The sequence below is a fragment of the Bactrocera tryoni genome, chromosome 1 (assembly GCF_016617805.1).
Source record: "Bactrocera tryoni isolate S06 chromosome 1, CSIRO_BtryS06_freeze2, whole genome shotgun sequence".
Taxonomy (NCBI): domain Eukaryota; kingdom Metazoa; phylum Arthropoda; class Insecta; order Diptera; family Tephritidae; genus Bactrocera; species Bactrocera tryoni.
Window position 1 is genome coordinate 52795459 of NC_052499.1, and position 20120 is coordinate 52815578.

Genomic DNA, 20120 nt, shown 5'->3' on the forward strand with positions numbered 1-20120 from the left:
TTTTTTTATGATTTAAATTTTAAAATTAGTTTAAATTTATGTACATTTTTATTTTTACGTAATTGTTATTAAGATCCAAGGAAAAAACTTCTCCGTTGAAAGGCCTCTCTCCATGGAAGTAAAAGCGAGTTCACGCAGAGTTGGGGCGGAGCAAAAAATGAGGTTCTAACAAAACATTGAAAAAAAAATAACTCTTGCCAACAGGTGTTACCTCGGCTACTCTAACTAGGTCATGTCGTCCGAATGGATGAAAACACTCCAGCTCTGAGAGTATTCGGCGCAGTACCCGCCGGGGGAAGCAGAGGAAGACCTCCACTCCGCTGGAAAGACCAGAAGGAGCTGGCTACACATGGAATCTCCAATTCGCCAAACAGCGAAAAGGAAGAACGACAGGCGCGCGTAAGCGTTGTCTGCGCCAATAAAAAAGAGGAAGGAGAAGTTATATATATGTATACAATTGTATGTTTGTTCGATGATTAATTATTTTTCGGATTCTTTACACATTTAAACAATAATCGAAGTTGTATAAAAACTATAGATTGTACATGTCCGGTATCCCCGGAGCGGTCTTTTGAGCTTAGTGAACAGCCAGAAGTCGCACGGCGCCAAATCAGGTAAATACGGTGGTTGCGGAACGATATGGGTTGAGTTTTTGACGAAATGATCACGAATTATGAGGGCAGTATGGGATGGTGCATTATCGTAGTGTAAAAACCAAGAATTATCTTTCCACAATTTCGGCCTTTTTAGGCGGATAGCGTTACACAAACGACGTATAACGTTCAAATAATATTCCTTGTTGACTGTTTGACCGGTTGGAAGGAATTCATAATGCACAACCCCACGATAATCGAAGAAAGCAGCCAACATGACCTTGATTTTTGGACGACTTTGGCGCGATTTTTTTGGTCTCGGCTCTCTTTTGGCACGATACTCGCTCGATTGATCGGTTGTTTCGGGGTCGTAAGCATAGATCCAAGTCTCATTGCCAGTTATAATGCGTTTCATGACACCCTGGTAGTCGGAAAGCACCGTTTCACACACTTCAACGTTACGCCTTTTTTTCCCAAAAAATTCAATGTTTTCGGTACCAGTCGAGATTTGACGCGCTTGAGGCCCAAAACATCCTTCAAAATGGTATCGGCTGAGCCTTTCGATATGCCAACTTCATCAGCAAGGTCACTAATTGTTAATCGACGGTTTTTCAACACCAAATCTTTGATTTGTTGAACGTGAGCTTCGTCGGTTGAGGTTGATGGTCGCCCTGGACGCTCTTCGTCTTCGACACGTTCACGGCCGGCTTGGAACTCACTATACCACTTGTAAACATTGTTTTTAGACATAGCTTCATCACCAAAGGTTTTCTGCACCATCCTCAACGTATCCGCAGCAGAAAATTGATTCCGTAAATAAAGTTTAATGCAAATTCTTTGCTCAACAAATTTCGACATCGCAAAAAACGAAAAACTCACTTTTAGCAGCTCACAAAACGACACGTATCTCAAACACTAATGAATATTTTGTCATGAAATTTGACATAAATATGACTGTGTACTACTAAAAAAATAATAATTCTCCAAATGCTTCGACGCGCGCAGTTTACTGAATACCGCATACAGAGAAATCCCCGGCATCGCGCTGATAAGGAAGGTGTCGTTTACTTTGCATCTCCGTCATGCTATAAAAGCAAAGCTGCCTCAGTGAACTATCAACAAACACAATTCGAACGTTGAAGAAAGTGGAAGCACACCAAGCTTAAATAATCTTTCATTCAAGCAATCAAATCTACATACAAAAACTAAATGAACTTCAACAAAATTTTCGTTCTTTTGGCTGTCTTCATTGCCGTTTTCGCTGGACAAACTGAGGCGGGATGGTTGAAAAAGATTGGCAAGAAAATTGTAAGTTAGAAATAAGAATTCAATAAATTATATATATTTCAATGTGCATTCAGCAATAAGAAGCATTTCTCAATTTCTCTCTATACATTTCAGGAGCGCGTGGGTCAACATACTCGAGATGCCACCATCCAGACGATTGCCGTAGCGCAACAGGCCGCCAATGTTGCAGCCACTTTGAAGGGATAAATTGAATCTGCTCGGAAGTTGTTACAACAAATATTTATGTACTTAAATTAGCTTAGTATTTATTTATTTAGACCATTTTGTTACTATAATTAAAATTACAGTAATTGAATAAAATGAAATTTTCCAAAAAATACACACTTTTTATTTTTTCGCGCCATATTATCAACCAAAATGGATATAAGCAAAGCCAAGTTTGAAGGAAAAATATATTTCTAACAAGTTTCCAATTTCAAAAAAAAGAAAAAAATCAAGAAATGAAAAGTAAATAAACCTAATACTAAAAATAAAATAATTGCGGTTGTGTGTTTGTTTTTGTTAGAGCAGAAGATATTTCTGAAAATATTGTTCAGTGTTCCGTTAATTATATTGCTAAGGCATCCCACTTCAATGTGGAAAACACTTACTATTTGCAAATACTTACACTACTTGTCTAGATAGTAAAGCCACTTATTTTGATAAGCAATACATTATTCTTCGAAGAAATTTTTAATTGTTCTTAATTCGAATCGGAAGCTTGTTGAAGCACATTCGGCGATAAGTGTCATCGCAAATACGTATTTCTATAACCAGCTTTCACAGTTGTACAGATCGACATACCTATTTTCACATTCTCATCTGGTGAATGTGTGCACTAGTGGTTAAAATTATATTATGGTTTACGACAAATCGACTATATCTATACATTAATATCTATAATACCTATTAGAAACATATAAATAATATCAAAGTGAGGATTCCTGTAACCATTGTTCTCAGTTGTACGGAATCATAAGGAACTTTTTTTTTATCCGGCCAGGGACTGTCAACTTGGCAGCATTTTGAGAAATGAATTTTCTCGGTATAACAATAAAATTTATATATATGTATATATATATATGTATATGTATGTTTCTAATCAAACTTCAACTTGTATTTTTTATATTTATACTAATAAACAAATATGTACCATTTTGGTTGACCAATTTTTGCCAATTTTCGGCTAGAGATGTTATTCCATCGGTGTAAATCGAAATTTAAATTTAAATTTCCAGAACAGCAGCGAGCGAACCATTGCTGTGCTACACGATCTCATACAGCATCGGCTCCGTAAACTTCATAAATTTCATTGGTGGCTTGCATGGCATTCTATTTCTATTTCAAAATATAACGAATTTCTTCATTATTTTCACTCACTTTTGAACAGCTGTAACTTTTTTTCAACTTCCCCGAATTTAATATAAAACAAGAAAAAACGTTAACTTCGGTTGCACCGAAGCTAAATACCCTTCACAGGTGCATTTCTGTTAGTAACTATGTGTTAAGTTTGTATGGAAGCTATATGCTATAGTAATCCGTTCTAAACAAGTTTTTTCTGAGATTACATTGTTGCCTTAGAAAATAATCTATACCAGATTTCGTGAACATATCTTGCCAATTGTGAAAGTTTTCCATACAAGAATTTGATTCCGATAGTTCAGTTTATATGGCAGCTAGATGTTATAGTGCTCCGATATCGGCAGTTCCGACAAATGAGCAGCTTCTTGAAGAGAAAATGACGTTTGCAAAATTTCAAAACGATATCTTAAAAACTGAGGGACTAGTTCGTATATATACAGTCAGACGGACAGATGAACAGACAGACGGACATGGCTAAATCGACTCAGCTCGACATACTGATCATTTATATATATACTTAATACGGTCTCCGACGCTTCCTTCTGGGTGTTACAAACTTCGTGACAAACTTAATATACCCTGATCAGGGTATAATTAAGGTTAAACGAAGCTTAATATCTCATCTTTCCAACACTATATGGTATGACACAATGTGATTGGTAGCACTGAATATATATGTACGACTGCAACGACATCTATTGACAAAATACGAAAAGACTTTTCCGACTAACATATATTTTATACGTACTGCTCATTGAAAATCCTTTAGTGAACTTAGAAGTCTTACTTGGACCATTATGGACAAACCAATTCATAAGTCTAAAAGCTTAGGTGAACACGGTAACAAATCGGCACCAAATATAATACTCAAAATTTATGATTTGTAGCTATTTTCCCTCAAGTTTAATATCTGTGACCTACAAATTATGATCCAATTGTTCAAAAACATTTTTCAGGTGCAAAGAATAAAAATTATTTGGTCCGAACTTAATTTTTATTGTATGATTCACTTTAAAATCAGAAGAGATAAGTTTGAAACATCAAAATTCAAATTTAACGAGAGCCTTTAGTCGACATATGTAAGGCGTCTACCAATAGGGATGACGTGATTTTGACAGCACTTGGCCATGCCGTTGCCATCAATACGATGTTGACCGACTTTTTTCCCGGAATTTTATCGACGCAGACGATCTCTATCTCTTACAAGACGGTGCTCATACTTTCCGCTTAAACATGGATACATTGCGCTCAAAGTTTGGCGACTCGTTAATATTGAGAAAGGGTCGCTCAGATCATGCGATTTAACGCGTCCCTATCATTTATATGTAAACAGAGCCGTGGTATTTATTTGGCCAACATTCTGTTCAAATCATAAATGGCATAAAACTATCTGCACAACAAAAAAAAAGAGAGAACATTTGAACCAAATTTTAGTGTTTTCCTTCATTTTAACATCACGTCGACTTATTGGTAGATCCATTATATTGAGATTTATCTACATATTAGAGAGTATGAGTCAATCTTAAAGACAATTAATTTCAAATATATTTTTTTTTTTACATAAAAAATATTTTAAAGAGTGTTGGCTGATTATTCCCAATTTTTATTCGTAAGTTCTGTCATGGATTTTTTTTCATAATAAAAAAAAAAACAATTATTACATAGACTCAAAAACAGACCTAATTCCAGTTGAATAATTTTGTAGAAAAGAAATAGGTCCATAACGGTTATTTAAAAAAAAATTGAGACCTAATTTGAGTAAGAAAAGATTCTCGAAAAGTGCTGAATTGATTTATTTTATTTCATTCAAGAAAGCAAGACCTCGCTTTAGGATACTTGACATCCCTGGGCAATAAAATATAAGTTTTTCCCCATCGCAAGTACTTCAATGGTCATGTACAATATGTTTCTATGTATGTATATACATATAACTGCATGTTTAAGCAGCAAATAAATCTCTACCTGAAATACAAATAAAAATATTATAACTTATATTGTCTAGTCTAATATATCTAGGTAATATTTGTAATTGCACCAATTAACCCAAAGACTGATAATGCAAAATTCAGATGATGCTGAAAACACATACTACACACTCAGCAACATTGTTACTCTCTTCAGTGGAAAGAAATCCCCAACAACGCGCTGATAAGGAAAGGTTCCGTTTGCTCTCTCGTGCTATAAAAGCAAAGCTGCGCTAGTGAACTGTCAACAAACACAATTCGAACATCGAAGAAAGTAAAAGCATATCAAGCTTAAATAACCTTTCATACAAACAATCAAATCTACATACAAAAACAAAATGAACTTCAACAAAATTTTCGTTCTTCTGGCTGTCTTCGTTGCCGTCTTCGCTGGACAAACTGAGGCGGGATGGTTGAAAAAGATTGGCAAGAAAATTGTAAGTTAAATATTATAATTCAAAAATAACATAAATATATGAATTTACTTTTCAATAAGTAGGATTTATTAACATCTCAATTTCTCTCCATACTTTTCAGGAGCGCGTGGGTCAACATACACGAGACGCAACCATCCAGACCATTGCCGTAGCGCAACAGGCCGCCAATGTTGCAGCCACTTTGAAGGGATAAACTGAACATGTTCAGTTGTTGTTACAACAAATATTTATGTACCTAAATTAGTATAATACATATTTATTTATTTAGACCTATTTGTGACTGAATAACGGAAATTAAAGTAGAAGTATTTGAATAAAAATAATTGTTTCCAAAAAATATGCACTTTTTATTTATATTTCTTTAATTAAATTTAATTTAGCAATCTAAGAATCCTTAAGACACTTGGCCAATGCTACCTGCCTTTGCTTGCTGTATTTTCATATACTTTGCTGGGTGATAACGTTGAACTCTGTCAAAATCTGAAAAGCAATGTTATGATAACGTTAAGGAAACGAAGGAAAAAGTTTGAATTTTCCAAACTTTAAAGCGCTTTCAAGAAATTAAATAAAGTTAAATTGCTATTGGATCAGCCTTTACAGATTATATTTTAGGACATTCTTATTAAATATTGGATATTATCGAAGTTAATAAATAAAAATAGTTCTTAATAATGAAACAAAAACGAGGAAAAAACGACATTTTCGGCTTCATCGAAGCTAAAATCTTTTTCAAAGGTGCCTTTCTTATAGCATTATACCCTTTTTTTTCTTGATTTTCATCGGCCATTTTGTATGACAGCTATATGCTACAGTAAACCGATATCGGCGTTTCTTTCAAATGGGGAGAGAAGGACATGTGCAAAATTTAAGATCTGAGAAACTAGGTAATGTATAGTATATACAGACAGAGGAACGGACATGGTTAAATTGACTCAGCTCGTCACGCTGGTCATTTATAATATTTTCATACAAAAAAATTACTATAACCAGCTAAAACCTTGAGTATGTTTCAAAAAAAGGTTCACACTAATAGTATGATCGATTAGATATTTTATTATATTTATCCGTTCCTTAGTATGATTACTCAATCCAAAGAAAGATCGGTAGTAACTCTTCAAATACCCATTACACCATCAATACAAGTTTTTCAAGAAATTCTGATAATTTTCCTACTAGGTCAATGAACCACTTAATGGCTACGTTTATAGACATGCAAATAGAAAACTTTTATGAATGAAACAGAGCAGCGGAGTAAATTGCACAATTCGTTTACGTGACTTTACTCATAAAATTTACTATAAAAGTATGTGTAAACATATGTATAGATATGTGTGATGGATGACGATTCATGTGATTTTTTCTTCCCGCCACTCAAAGCATAATAACCGATCGCTTCTTTCTGAATGACTTCCATTTGTTGCAGTCAAAAGTCGGGGAACCAAGCGCTGGCGTAAAAGTTCCCCCCTAAAACAATGATAAATAATTGAAGTGCTTTTTTTTAATTTCAGGAGCATGTTGGTCAACAGGCAATGTTGTTACAATATCTATGTATGTACAGAATTTCATTTTCATTGTATGATTCACTTTAAAATTAGAAGAGATAAGTTTGAAACATCAAAATTCAAATTTAACGTAAGCCTTTAGTCGACATATGTAACGCGGGGATGACGTGATTTTGACAACTCGTAGCCATGTTTGTTTCTGGATTTGTGTAAAATTTTGTCAGTGTATAAGGGTAATACCATGTTCAGACCGACACTTAATCACACGATTTCGTCTGTTGAGTAGTTTATTCCACTAATCTTTTCAATTTATCAAGATTTCGCCATACAAAAATGATAGTTCAGTCACTTCATTGAAGTGATTTGAAACTGATCCACTCTAAATCTCTCGGTGCGATTCTGATTTTGCGCTATCTTCTTGCCAGCATTGGAAATCTATTACATCATCACAGCTGATTTAGACACTACAAACAGAAAAAAATGTAAACAAACGATTTTTTTTTAAAGCAGTGAATCTAATTTCACCTGAAAATCGACTTCCCAAATGAAAAACTGCGTCCATTATTTCCATTATATAGAAAATATTTAAAAGAAGATGGCTTTTATTTCAAAATACTATATGACAATGTTTTCTTTTGATAAATATTAAGCGATTTGAATTCTTTAACGGCAAAAACAGCTATTTTTTCATCTTTCCGAAGGCAGTGAGAACGGGCTGATTAGTGAAGTGCTTAAATGTAACCTAATCCCTTCAAATTTTCGGTCTGAACATGGCACAAGGTACATATAACGTTGGCCATTTCATCATGTCACGTTTCATTTTGGGTTAACGTTTAGATATCCAGTATTATTTTCCAAATTCACGTTGATAGAAAATTATTCCTCTCAGATGAATACCATTTCGGGCTTAATGGCTTCTCCAACAAACAAAATTGTCGCTATTGTGGAGAGTCAAATCCTCGTGTGATTCGGGAGACGCAATTTCCTGCTCAAAAACTGGCCGTTTGGAGCGGATTGTGGTATGGCGACATCATCGGACTTTATCTCTTTCAATATTGAGCGTTGTAGTGCAATGTTGACCGACTTTTTTCTCCGGAATTTGATGAAATCGACGCAGACGATCTCTATCTCTAACAAGACGGTGCGGGCTTCATACTTCCCGTCTAAACATGGACTTCTTTTCGTATTTTGTCAATATATCTCGTTGCAGTCGTATATCTCGAGTGCTACAAATCACATTGTGTCATACCATACAGTGTATGAAAAGTGAGATATTAAGCTTCATTTAACCTTCATTTAAAAAATTAAATTCGGCGAAGTGAAAAGTTACAGCTGTTCAAAAGTGAGTGAAAATAATGAAGAAATTCGCTATATTTTGAAATTTTTGTATAAAAAAGGGAAGAATGCCACGCAAGCCACCAATGAAATTTGTGAAGTTTACAGAGACGATGTTGTATCAGATCGTGTAGCTCAACAATGGTTCGCTCGCTTTCGTTCTGGAAATGTCAATGTGAAAGCTGCACCTCACTCTGGTCGACCTATCGTTGAAAAGTCGATGAAATTATGGAAAAGATTGACCAGGACCGTCACATAAGTATTCAAGAGATTAAACAAATTAATTTTCTTTCTTTCAATAAAGCAAGTACTTGCTTTAGAATATTAGACACCCCTGGGCAAAAAACACTTCAGTTTTTCTCCATCGCAGGTACTTCAGTGGTCACATATTCGCTTATATTGACTGATAATAAAATTTAGATGCTGCTGGTAACATGCTCAGCAACATTGCTGTTCTCTTTAGTACTGAGTGGAAAGAAATCCCCGGCAACGCGCTGATAAGGAAGGTGGCGTTTGCTTTGCATCTCCGTCATGCTATAAAAGCAAAGCTGCCTCAGTGAACTATCAACAAACACAATTCGAACGTTGAAGAAAGTGAAAGCACACCAAGCTTAAATAATCTTTCATTCAAGCAAGCAAATCTATAGTCATACATAAACAAAATGAACTTCAACAAGATTTTCGTTCTTCTGGCTGTCTTCATTGCCGTCTTCGCTGGACAAACTGAAGCGGGATGGTTGAAAAAGATTGGCAAGAAAATTGTAAGTTGGAAATAAGAATTCAAAAAATTATATATATTTCAATGTGCATTCTGCAATAAGAACCGTTTACTAACTTCACAATTTCTCTCCATAAATTTCAGGAGCGCGTGGGTCAACACACCAGAGATGCCACCATCCAAACCATTGCCGTAGCGCAACAGGCCGCCAATGTTGCGGCAACATTGAAGGGATAAACTGAAAAAGTTTGCAAGGCGATACAAACCATATTTATGTACCTAAATTAGTTTAATATTTATTTATTTAGAAAATTTTGTGACTGATTTTCGGGGATTGAAATAAAAGTATTTGAAGAAAACTAAATTTTACCAAAAAATAACCACATTTTCGATATTTTGTTGACTAAAAATTAATAGATTTGCCACTCAAGATGGACCTAACACGAAATAACGAAAAGATACGAAATTGGGATAAAGAGGAGTCACCTAAAACTCAGAAATATAATTAAAATGACGACTCACCAATAATTTGCGAATAAAAAGCAGATTGCGATTACCTTTTTCGGTGTTGTTGAGTTGAATGTCAGGAAATATAAATTAATAACATGTGAGACGAACAAAAGATAACAAAATTATTAAAAGAAACAGCGAAACTAAAATCAAAGTGCACGTATGAAAAACGTTTCAAATAATTATGCGCACAACGACCCTGCAGGAAAATTTAATTATCGCCACATCGAAAACTTGTATATAACAAAAGGTTCATTTTTATGCGCACTGACTTGCAATTAATCAAAAGGAATAAAATAATATAATCTACCACATATTATTAAGTTCAGAACATAAGTAAAATAGGTCGAAAAAAATATTTTTTTTCTAGCAAACATGCTGGAATAGCATAAGTCCAATAATAATCCACTAAAAGCCATAATAAATACTTAGAAAACATGTTCGAAAAAACAACTTCGGCTGCACTGAAGCATAACCCTCCACTGATGCAGTTCTTAAAGCTTAAAATAGTATAAAAAGATCTTTATCTTGATTTTAATCGGTCAGTTGATATGACAGCTATCTGCTATAGTGGTTCGATTTCAATAATATTCATGAAGATATGCCGACAAATAAAAAAGTTTTCCATATAAGTACTTGATTTTGATATATCAGTTTGTATGGCAGCTATATCTTATATACTATGTCTGATTTTGGCGATTGCAAAAAAAGAGCCAGCTTTTGGAAAAAAGGTGTGTTCACAATTTCGAATCGATATCTCAAACACCGAGGGACTAGTTCGCGTATATACAGACGGACGGATGGCTAAATTGCCTTAGCTATATATAGGGTTTTCCAATAAGAGTGATATGATTTCTTAAAAAACACTAATTGTTTAGGAATATCAAATGTTTTTTATTTAATGTGAAGAACATTCGATACAATCGAAACAATTTAGTTCTGAATATAGCATTAATAAATGTACTCCACGACTTCTTTTTTAGAAACGAATTCGATGAACCCAACTTTCGAGTACTTTTTCCACTAAATTAAGTCGTATGTTATGAAAAGCACGTTCAATACTTATTTCTAAAGCCCGAAGAGAGTTGATTGCTAAAGACCAATGACTTCCAATAACCGCCAGCAGAGTAGTCTGGATTATTATGAACGATTATTTTGATTAAATATTAGATAATTTGTAAACGTTGTTACTGCGTATATCTTTCCATGTTGAAATTGTAAACATTACTGAATACAATGAAAAAATTACAGATCATGACATATTAAAAATGGGCGAAAAGACACTTAGAAATCATATCATCTCTATTGGAAACCCGGTATTTTATGGAGTTTCCGACATTTACATCTGAGTTTTATTTAATAAACCTTGTTTAGGGGAAAGAGTTTTTTTAATAATTTTCCTGCTGGGTCATTTATAAATGTTTTTTTTTTTTTTATATATACATACTTGTATACATATGTATATTTATGAATGAAACAGAGCTGATCTAATTGTACAATTTGCTCACGTTTTTATAAAATTTAGTATATATGGACGTATAAACAGATGTGAGTATGTGATAATTTGAGTGATTTTTTATTTTCAATTCACAAAGCGTAAATAACCGAACGTTTTATCTTCGTGTGAATTTCATTTTTTGTTGCCAGATGCCGGGGAAGCAAGCTGCAAATCGAAATTCCCTCCAGCGAATCCACAGTGATTAATAAGCAGCTCCTTTCCGAACTTCAGAAATTGACTTCTGGGAAGAAATGTATGAAGCATTGTTTATTAAATGATACCGGAAAAAGATAAGCAGGTTACTGAGAGATTTCAACAAGCCATAATATATTTATTCTCAGGAGTATATTAAGCGAATAGTTTCTTATAATAAAACTTTAGAATTAGATGATGCTACAATCCGACCCAATCCGTTCTAAACATAAATACGCTTGAAATTTCAGCCCAGAGACAATCACCATTATAAAGTATTTACACTTTATTCGAATCTGGATCTTAACTCCTTAATATGTTTCCAAGAATATCATACAAATATTGAGCATTTTCGTTCACCGCATTAACTACTTGACTCTGAAAAAGCAAGCACTTGAAATTAATACCGGAAGATATGAGTGCATTAAGCAAATAACTCACCGTTCCTTCGTCTAGATCGTCCAACCAATCGGCCTGTGTGAATCCCACAGTCGCAATAAGACAACAAAAATAACCGTGAGTTTTGTATTCATCGTGAATGAAACGAAGGCAACCAGTAAGGAGTGTTTAACGATTGACCTCCGGTCAATTCATTGCTCTTACAGATACATATGTACACATACCATAAAAGGATTCGACGCTTACGAGCGCGTTGGCTAAAGAAATAAGGATTTTGGCAATATCTGTTGTTCTAGAATTTTAGTGATAAGAAAGTGCGCACACAAGCTTAGCTCCAAAAATTATTTTTATGCACAAGGACAATATATGTATGTACTTTTAGAAATGTTTAAATTTGACACTCAATACTTTCCAAATTGTTGAAGATGATGTTCTCCACAAGAAACGAGAACAAGAAGGCGATATAGACACTGACACAGCGGGCTTAAACCACGTGCATATTTGTTAATTATTTTTTCGTGATTTCATCATTTATTCTCAAAACTAATGAAACAGTTATCAATTTTGAAACCCAAGCTGATGAAAAATTATTTTTTCGCTTAATTGCATAACTTACTTGCTATGAAGTTCTTAGAATTAATAGACAAAAATGTTTCATGTTTGATTAACAACTTTTAGTGGGCATATCATTGCTCTAATTCCGCCTCTTTCTACTTAAATTTGCACTTATAGTACTCACCTAATACTTATACTGCTTACTTAATGCTTAATTTCTAAAATACATACTTATTAAATAACCCACAATAAGTACTTTATAATATAACTTTTATTACACTGTTTCCGTTTTACTATTAGTTCGAGTTTCATCACAATTGAAGAGTATTAATTTTTATGCGCCAAAAGGTATTGCCTTATCAGAGGGTAAGTGTGCGCTTTGTTTGCATAAAAACGGGGATTCTCCTAGAGTATTCAAATATATGTATGTATTATATAATTATATACAAACAACTCGGAAGAAACACCGGTACACATAATATTTGCATCTCTGCGCTGCTGAGAAGAATAAAATCACCGGACGGCGTAAAAATTATTGTCTGCTTATCAGTAGGCGCCCATATAGTGAGCGCCTGTGCACCCCCGTAGCATTTCTAGGTCTCATAACGGTTGCAGCTGCCAAAAGCTGACGCTTGAGCTCACTATAAAAAGTGCAGCCAACAAATGCATTGCCATTAAACTCACTTCAAGTGTCTTAAGAAAAGCAATAGCGTCTACTCAAGCGCCAATAAACGACAAAACCCCACACTTTGTTGTCAGAAAAATCGAATCAACATGAACTTTAATAAAGTCTTCATCTTCTTGGCCGTGGTGATCGCCATTTTCGCCGGACAAACCGAGGCCGGTTGGCTCAAAAAGATCGGCAAGAAAATCGTAAGTATTTTTACTAGATTTTTGGATTTCAATTTTCCAGTTTACTAACAGCCCTAATACTTTTCAACAGGAGCGTGTTGGTCAGCATACCAGAGACGCCGCCATTCAGGGAATTGCTGTTGCTCAACAGGCCGCCAATGTTGCTGCCACTGCCAGAGGCAAGTAGCTGCCTTATTATCAAACCGCCACTGCCTAAATTAGTTAGTAAAAAAGTATTTCAATTTTTATTTATACTAATAATAAATTAAATCGATGCAAAACAAAAATTTCTTTATTCATTTAAAACTGATGTGCGAGGCCAAAAGATGTTTTGATATAAAGTAGTTGATCGAAATCGTCAAAAATAAGGAAAAATATTGAAAACTGGATATTAGTAGATTTTACAATATTCTAGACATTAATTTCTTTAGAAGATGAAACTATGTTCCCTAAGACTGTAAGCGAATACACCCAAAGTGTTGAAGATTTATCTCTCACTGGAGTTGCCTTGGACGAATCGTTCTTGAAGAAACGAAAAAAATTAATCTTAATTTGAAATTATGCACATCTATCGGAACAGATGTGTGTGCTGTTATGCCGTCAGTTATCGGAGCGAACAACGAAATGAGAAAAGAAGAGAACAATGTTGCTGTAACTTCCCGTTATTCCCACGAACTGAACAGCAGTATTTCCACATCTGTTAAGATACCATTAATCGAGATGGTATGCAATACCATAAGATAGGTGGACAAATTAGGAAAAATACTTGGCGCACAACTTATCCAATTATGTGAAAGAGGGGTTCGACGACACGACGCAGTTATCTTATTTGCCGCAAAATTTTCGTTGAACGTCAAAGCTCTGACAAAAATTAGTAACTGGAAAAATAAGGAAAAATAATTGGAAGTTTTTGCCTATATGATTCTCTATCTCTAACTCATTCACTCAGCGTGAATCGATCGACCTGGCAAAGGCTGCAAATATGATAGATATGCTGCCTGTAACGTTCCGAAATCGAAGACAAAAAGCTGAGAATCATTTTTGATTAATTTATTCAGACGCGCAAATTTTTGTGAGAGAACTTGGAAGGATTACTACAGTGCCTCAGTGTACTTTTCTCTGTTGTATACAATCGCCGAAGATTTGAAGACCCGTCATTCTAGAGATGTATTGGATGGATTTCAACTGAGTTGCTGATTACAGAAAAAGTATGTTCTTTGAAAATCAATGAAATGGAAAACCTTATTGACTGCTTGATAGATAGATTCAAAGACCTTTTGGATAATGACAATATCATGCGACATTTGAAGCTCAAAGTTGAACTTGATCACTGGCAGTGCCATTGGGTGCAGAGGCAAAAGTCAAAAGACAACAAGTTACCGACTACTGCATTGGAAACCTTGAAGAACTGCCATGTAGACATATAGTATATACGTACCCTATAATTCATAGCTTTCTTCGCATATTCGGCACACTTCTGTGACGAATGCCACCTCTGAACGCTCATTTTCGACACTTCGCCGCATGAAAACGTGGCTGAGGACGAAGTTGCTTCAAGATAGATTGATCGGCCTGGCGTAGCTGCTCACACATCATGACATTGAAGTCACTGCAAAAGAAGTTCTCGAATGATTCTCAAAACTTGGCCCACATCGTTTTGTTTTGCGAAATTTTTCATTTCAAATTACGAACTAACTATAGTATTATACATTGCAATAAAGTATGTCACGACTACGATTTATAATGTCTTTTTTTAATTTAGTAGGATTTGATATTAGAAGGTCGATTTGACATTTTTCCACAATGATATTAAACTGTATAAAGACTACTATATAAATATGATAATCTGAATATTTCTAGCAAATGTTTATTATATTTCTTTTATACATAAATTGAGAGCTAAATTAATATATTTTGACCAAAGCTAAATCTGTTAATGCCACTTCATATTAGTTAATTAAATACTATTTCATAAAAAGTGTGGGCCTAATTTCATATGGAAGAGTAGACAAGTCTTATATTCTAAGCTGTAGAATTTACATATGTACATACATATATATGCATACAATTGCAGGTTTATTCGATGATTAATTATTTCTCGAACACTTTACTAAGTATTATATAACAAACGAATTTACATAAAAAATATAGCTACATAAATATTGATACATATACATATACATATGTATGTATAAGTATTAGGGTGTTTTTTTTTTGAACTATTAATAGTAACATTAAGAACTGGACCAAGGCCTGTAAAAATTTTAAATAGAAAATATACTAGAATCGTGAGTTTTAATCTTTAAACTCCTACAGATCAGAGGTGTTTTATGGCATCGCTTTGACTTTAGACGCATATTTCTCAAAATTGTTCACTCTATAAAAGTGCTCAGTGCAACAAAGTCGTAACTCACACCGACGAGATGGTACAGGGCTCTAAACCTGATTTTTTCATGAAATTCGCATTTTTTTGTATTTATCTCGTAAATGACAAGAGCTATAGAAAAAATTTAACCGAAAAAATTGTAGGAAATTTGATTTGCTATAAAAGCGGTCCGTGGTCAAAATCTCTATCATCAATACTTCTCGAGATATTCAGCTTTTTAAGTAAGGCTGTATGCAATTTTCGTAGATTTTTTAATACATACCGTCTATTAAAATTCTATATAGCCTTACTTAAAAAGCCGAATATCTCGAGAAGTATTAATGATAGCGATTTTGACCTCGAACTTTTTTTATAGCAAAAAAATTTCCTACAAATTTGTCGTGTACATTTTTTCTATAACTCCTGTCATTTACGAGATATATACAAAAAAATGCGAAATGCTTGGAAAAATCGGGTTTAGAGCTCCGTACTACCTCGCCGGTGTGAGTTACGACTTTATTGCACTGGGCACGTTTATAGAGTGAACAATTCTGAGAAATATGCGTCTAAAATCAAAGCGATGCCATAAAATACCTCTGATCTGTAGGAATTTAAAGATAAAAACTCACGATTCTAGTGTATTTTCTATGGAAAATTTTTACAGGCCTTGTTCTAGTTGTTAATGTTAATATTAAGGGCTACAATTTTCAGGAAATTATTTTTAGGGTATTTCGTTACCTGACTGAAAAAAATTAATAGTTCAAAGAAAAAAAAAACACCCTAATAAATATAGATCCGAACACAGATATTATATATTTTTAATTGCCCAAAAGTAATGATGCTGTTAAGACATACACTCATATACATATACATATATAAGTATTTACACTCTACTGAGTACCATATAGAAAGGAATCCCCGACACTGCGCTGATAAGGAAAGGTGTCGTTCGCTTTGTATCTCTGTCATGCTATAAAAGCAAAGCTGCCTCAGTGAACTATCAACAAACACAATTCGAAGGTTGAAGAAAGTGGAAGCACACCAAGCTTAAATAATCTTTCATTCAAGCAAGCAAATCTACATACATAAACAAAATGAACTTCAACAAAATTTTCGTACTTTTGGCTGTCTTCATTGCCGTCTTCGCTGGACAAACTGAAGCGGGTTGGTTGAAAAAAATTGGCAAGAAAATTGTAAGTTAGAAATACTAATTCAAAAAATTAGAAATATATATTTCAATATGCATTCCGCAATAAAAAGCATTTCTCAATTTCTCCGCATAAATTTCAGGAGCGCGTGGGTCAACATACACGAGATGCCACCATCCAGACCATTGCCGTAGCACAACAGGCCGCCAATGTTGCGGCAACATTGAAGGGATAAACTTAATAAGTTCGCAAGGCGATGCAAAAAATATTTATGTACCTAAATTAGTTTAGTATTTATTTATTTAGATTTATTTGTGACTGAATTATGGAAATTAAAAAAAGAGTAATTCAAAGAAAATAACCATTTATAAAAAATGTGCAACTTTTTCTTATGCATACATACGTATGTATGTTAACGAATATAATATTAAATTTGATTTAGCAATCGAAGAATACTTAAAGCAAGCTATTATTAATTGTTGTATGTATTTTGGAGTAGCTTACTTTGGGTGTTCGCTTTGAACTCTCTCAAAACTACCATTAAAGTGAGTGAGAACTGATATAATGAAGAGTTTAGGGAAACGATAGAAAGAATTCGGTTATTCAGAAGTAAAGCACTTCAAGTAATTAAGTGAAGTAAAATTATTATTAGACCAATCTAGTTTTCATTCAATTTTTCATTTTAATTCAATTTTGAGAGTTAGCAAGATAAATAAATAAAAATGGTACTCAATAATCATGCAGAAATACTTTAAACGTGCTTGCGATAAAAGGATAGCGACAAACTGACATCCTGTACACCGTTATCGATTAAATTTTGTCTCCCTTGGCTATAAACAGGACGGTTCAGACAACAAATACAACAATTAAATAGCATGTCAGTTGGAAAAAAGCAAAGTATGCATCTTTCACAGAATAATATGAAAACAAGAAAAAACGTTAACTTCGGCTGCACCGAAGCTAATATACCCTTCACAGGTGCATTTCTTCTAGTAACTATGTGTTCAGTTTGTATGGTAACTATATGCTTTAGTTAACCGATCTGACTTATCTGAATTTCTTCGGAGATTACATTGTTGCCTTAGAAAATAATCTGTACCAAATTTGGTGAAAATACATTGACAAATGTGAAAGTTTTCCATACAAGAACTTGATTCCGATCGTTCAGTTTGTATGGTAGCTATATGTTATAGTGTTCCGATATCGGCCGTTCCGACAAATGGGCAGCTTCTTGAAGAGAAAATGACGTTTGCAAAATTTCAAAAGGATATCTTAAAAACTGAGGGACTAGTTCGTATATATACAGACGACGGACAGACAGACAGACGGACGGACATGGTTAAATCGACTCAGCTCAACATACTGATCATTTATATATATACTTTATGGGATCTCCGACGCTTCTTTCTGGGTGTTACAAACTTCGTGACAAACTTAATATACCCTGTTCAGGGTATAAATATCGCCTTCGTCCAAAAACTGAACTTCGTATCAAAGCCAAATGAAGTAATTTAGATATTATGAATATTATTTTTTGAAGATAATGACTTCATAGAGGCATGCCGAATAACTTTAAAAAATGTCACGAACACATTGTGACAAAACAGTACCCGGAAATTGTAAATAAAACGCAAAATATTTAAGTAATCCCCAGCAGACCAACGATTTTTTCAGTCCTCGAAATACTTTTCATATGGACTTTTGCTCCTTCAGCGAATTTTATTTTATCTCTTTGATCGACTGAAAACGGGTTCCAAGGAATGGCAATTTCTGTTTGGGGAACAAGAAAAAATCACACAGAGCCAAGTCTGGCGAATACGGTGATTAATCGATGGCATTCATTGCGTTTGTTGCTTTAAATTCAGTCACAATCGTGGTTCGATGTGAAGGTGCATTATCATCGCGTAAAATACATGATTTGTTCTTCTACAATTCCGGCCGTTTTCAACGGATGTTCTCACGCAAACGCCTCCATACGATCAAAAAGAACCCCTTATTGACCGTCTGTCCCTCCAGAATAAATTTATGATTCACCAAACTATGAATATCGAAAAAAGCCATGCACATTAATTTGATTTTATCAGCATTTGATTCAGCTTTATCGGGTCGAGACAGGTATCCAGGTATCTTACCATCTTTCTAACACTTGCCAGATGATTTTCAAGCACCATGTCCTTAACTTTTCAAATATTTTCATCAGTTGAAGAGGTGGAAGATCGTCCAGAACGAGGCCAGTCTTCAACGATCCCTCGACCGACTTTGAAAGTTTTGTACCACTCGTAGGCTTGTGTTTTTGATAAGACTGAATCATATTAAGCTTTTTCCAACAATCGCAACGCAATGTTCGCAAAATTTGAGACAAATCCTTTGTTCGATGTTTTTATTCATTGAAATCGAAAAGCACTACTGACTGATCGCGCTTATATATGGCGTAGTAATTGAGGACAGTCCTACCAACTTAGCAAAGTAATTTTTTTGGAATATCATTTACCCGAAGAATTTAAATTACAATTTCCGGGTGCTTTTTTGTGTGATAATTTATGCCTTTTAATGATGTTTATGAAATATGGTACTCCAGGTCAGGTACATCCATGTTTCAGTTTTTTCGGGGATTTTCTCAAATTTCCGGAAAACAAGAATTTTGATTTCCATTAATTAAAAATAATTATTTCTGCCTTTTCTTGTTATAAAAAAAGAAGCTGAGATGAAGAGAAATTACCTAATACCAGGAAATGCAGTGACGTTTCAACCATATTTTGCGAATAATAAGCAGAACATTAACCTCATTTGTGTTGTTGGAATCAAAAACTGATAGAAACTGAGACAGATGCAAGATAGGAATATGAGTAAAAAACATAATGAGATTATACTGTTTCAAGTGAATGTTTATATGTAGATACTTAATTCGCACAAATACCCGGTAGAAAATCATCGCGAAACTAAAATTGAAGAAATTAAACTGTAATTCGAAAACTATGCTTTTTATAATGAAATACTTATGTTTCGCACATATTTTGCAAAATTGTTTTACAAATCATTGTGTTATATATGTGGACATTGAGAAAAATCATCAAATAGTTCTAATAAAATATTTCCTATTGGATTGAAATCTAATATTCAACGTATAATTTTAACGAATGGCAAATAAAGTAATTTTCTTTCTCATCCATAAATTTTTGGTAAAATTTTTCTTGCTGGGTCATTGAACCACTCAATGGCTACGTTTATTGATATGCAAGTAGAAAACTTTTATGAATGAAACAGATCAGACAGAGCAGCAGAGTAAATTGCATAATTTATTTACGTGACTGTGCTAATAAATTTTACTATAAATGTATTTGTAAACAAATACGTGATGAATGACGATTCAATGGGTGATTTTTTTTATTTTCGATACTCTAAG

The 20120-nt window shown here is 34.1% G+C and overlaps 5 protein-coding genes across 5 annotated transcripts; all 5 read left to right on the plus strand.

The window, feature by feature from the left end:
• The first annotated feature begins 1726 nt into the window (after positions 1-1726).
• On the plus strand, positions 1727-2154 carry LOC120767423 (cecropin-1). The gene is made up of 2 exons (XM_040093468.1): positions 1727-1901; positions 1995-2154. Exons 1-2 carry the CDS (start codon positions 1803-1805, stop codon positions 2085-2087), a joined length of 192 nt encoding a protein of 63 aa, XP_039949402.1. The 5' UTR covers positions 1727-1802; the 3' UTR covers positions 2088-2154.
• A 3314-nt stretch (positions 2155-5468) lies between these two features.
• On the plus strand, positions 5469-5971 carry LOC120767398 (cecropin-1-like). The gene is made up of 2 exons (XM_040093437.1): positions 5469-5643; positions 5744-5971. The coding sequence occupies exons 1-2, from the start codon at positions 5545-5547 to the stop codon at positions 5834-5836; spliced, it is 192 nt and encodes a 63-aa protein (XP_039949371.1). The 5' UTR covers positions 5469-5544; the 3' UTR covers positions 5837-5971.
• A 3093-nt stretch (positions 5972-9064) lies between these two features.
• Positions 9065-9524, plus strand: LOC120767431 (cecropin-1). The gene is made up of 2 exons (XM_040093482.1): positions 9065-9241; positions 9343-9524. Exons 1-2 carry the CDS (start codon positions 9143-9145, stop codon positions 9433-9435), a joined length of 192 nt encoding a protein of 63 aa, XP_039949416.1. The 5' UTR covers positions 9065-9142; the 3' UTR covers positions 9436-9524.
• Positions 9525-13009: 3485 nt separating this feature from the next.
• LOC120767385 (cecropin-1-like) lies at positions 13010-13474 on the plus strand. The gene is made up of 2 exons (XM_040093394.1): positions 13010-13225; positions 13296-13474. Exons 1-2 carry the CDS (start codon positions 13127-13129, stop codon positions 13389-13391), a joined length of 195 nt encoding a protein of 64 aa, XP_039949328.1. The 5' UTR covers positions 13010-13126; the 3' UTR covers positions 13392-13474.
• Positions 13475-16590: 3116 nt separating this feature from the next.
• Positions 16591-16990, plus strand: LOC120767412 (cecropin-1). Its single transcript, XM_040093457.1, has 2 exons — positions 16591-16762; positions 16860-16990. Exons 1-2 carry the CDS (start codon positions 16664-16666, stop codon positions 16950-16952), a joined length of 192 nt encoding a protein of 63 aa, XP_039949391.1. The 5' UTR covers positions 16591-16663; the 3' UTR covers positions 16953-16990.
• Positions 16991-20120: the final 3130 nt, after the last annotated feature.

Bases quoted from the DNA above. Each gene is read 5' to 3' on its own strand.
- LOC120767412 (XM_040093457.1), top strand. From the start codon at position 16,664: ATGAACTTCAACAAAATTTTCGTACTTTTGGCTGTCTTCATTGCCGTC. The intron at 16,763-16,859 runs GTAAGTTAGAAA...CATAAATTTCAG, and splicing joins AAAAAATTGGCAAGAAAATT to GAGCGCGTGGGTCAACATAC.
- LOC120767385 (XM_040093394.1), top strand. From the start codon at position 13,127: ATGAACTTTAATAAAGTCTTCATCTTCTTGGCCGTGGTGATCGCCATT. The intron at 13,226-13,295 runs GTAAGTATTTTT...ACTTTTCAACAG, and splicing joins AAAAGATCGGCAAGAAAATC to GAGCGTGTTGGTCAGCATAC.
- LOC120767423 (XM_040093468.1), top strand. From the start codon at position 1,803: ATGAACTTCAACAAAATTTTCGTTCTTTTGGCTGTCTTCATTGCCGTT. The intron at 1,902-1,994 runs GTAAGTTAGAAA...TATACATTTCAG, and splicing joins AAAAGATTGGCAAGAAAATT to GAGCGCGTGGGTCAACATAC.
- LOC120767398 (XM_040093437.1), top strand. From the start codon at position 5,545: ATGAACTTCAACAAAATTTTCGTTCTTCTGGCTGTCTTCGTTGCCGTC. The intron at 5,644-5,743 runs GTAAGTTAAATA...CATACTTTTCAG, and splicing joins AAAAGATTGGCAAGAAAATT to GAGCGCGTGGGTCAACATAC.
- LOC120767431 (XM_040093482.1), top strand. From the start codon at position 9,143: ATGAACTTCAACAAGATTTTCGTTCTTCTGGCTGTCTTCATTGCCGTC. The intron at 9,242-9,342 runs GTAAGTTGGAAA...CATAAATTTCAG, and splicing joins AAAAGATTGGCAAGAAAATT to GAGCGCGTGGGTCAACACAC.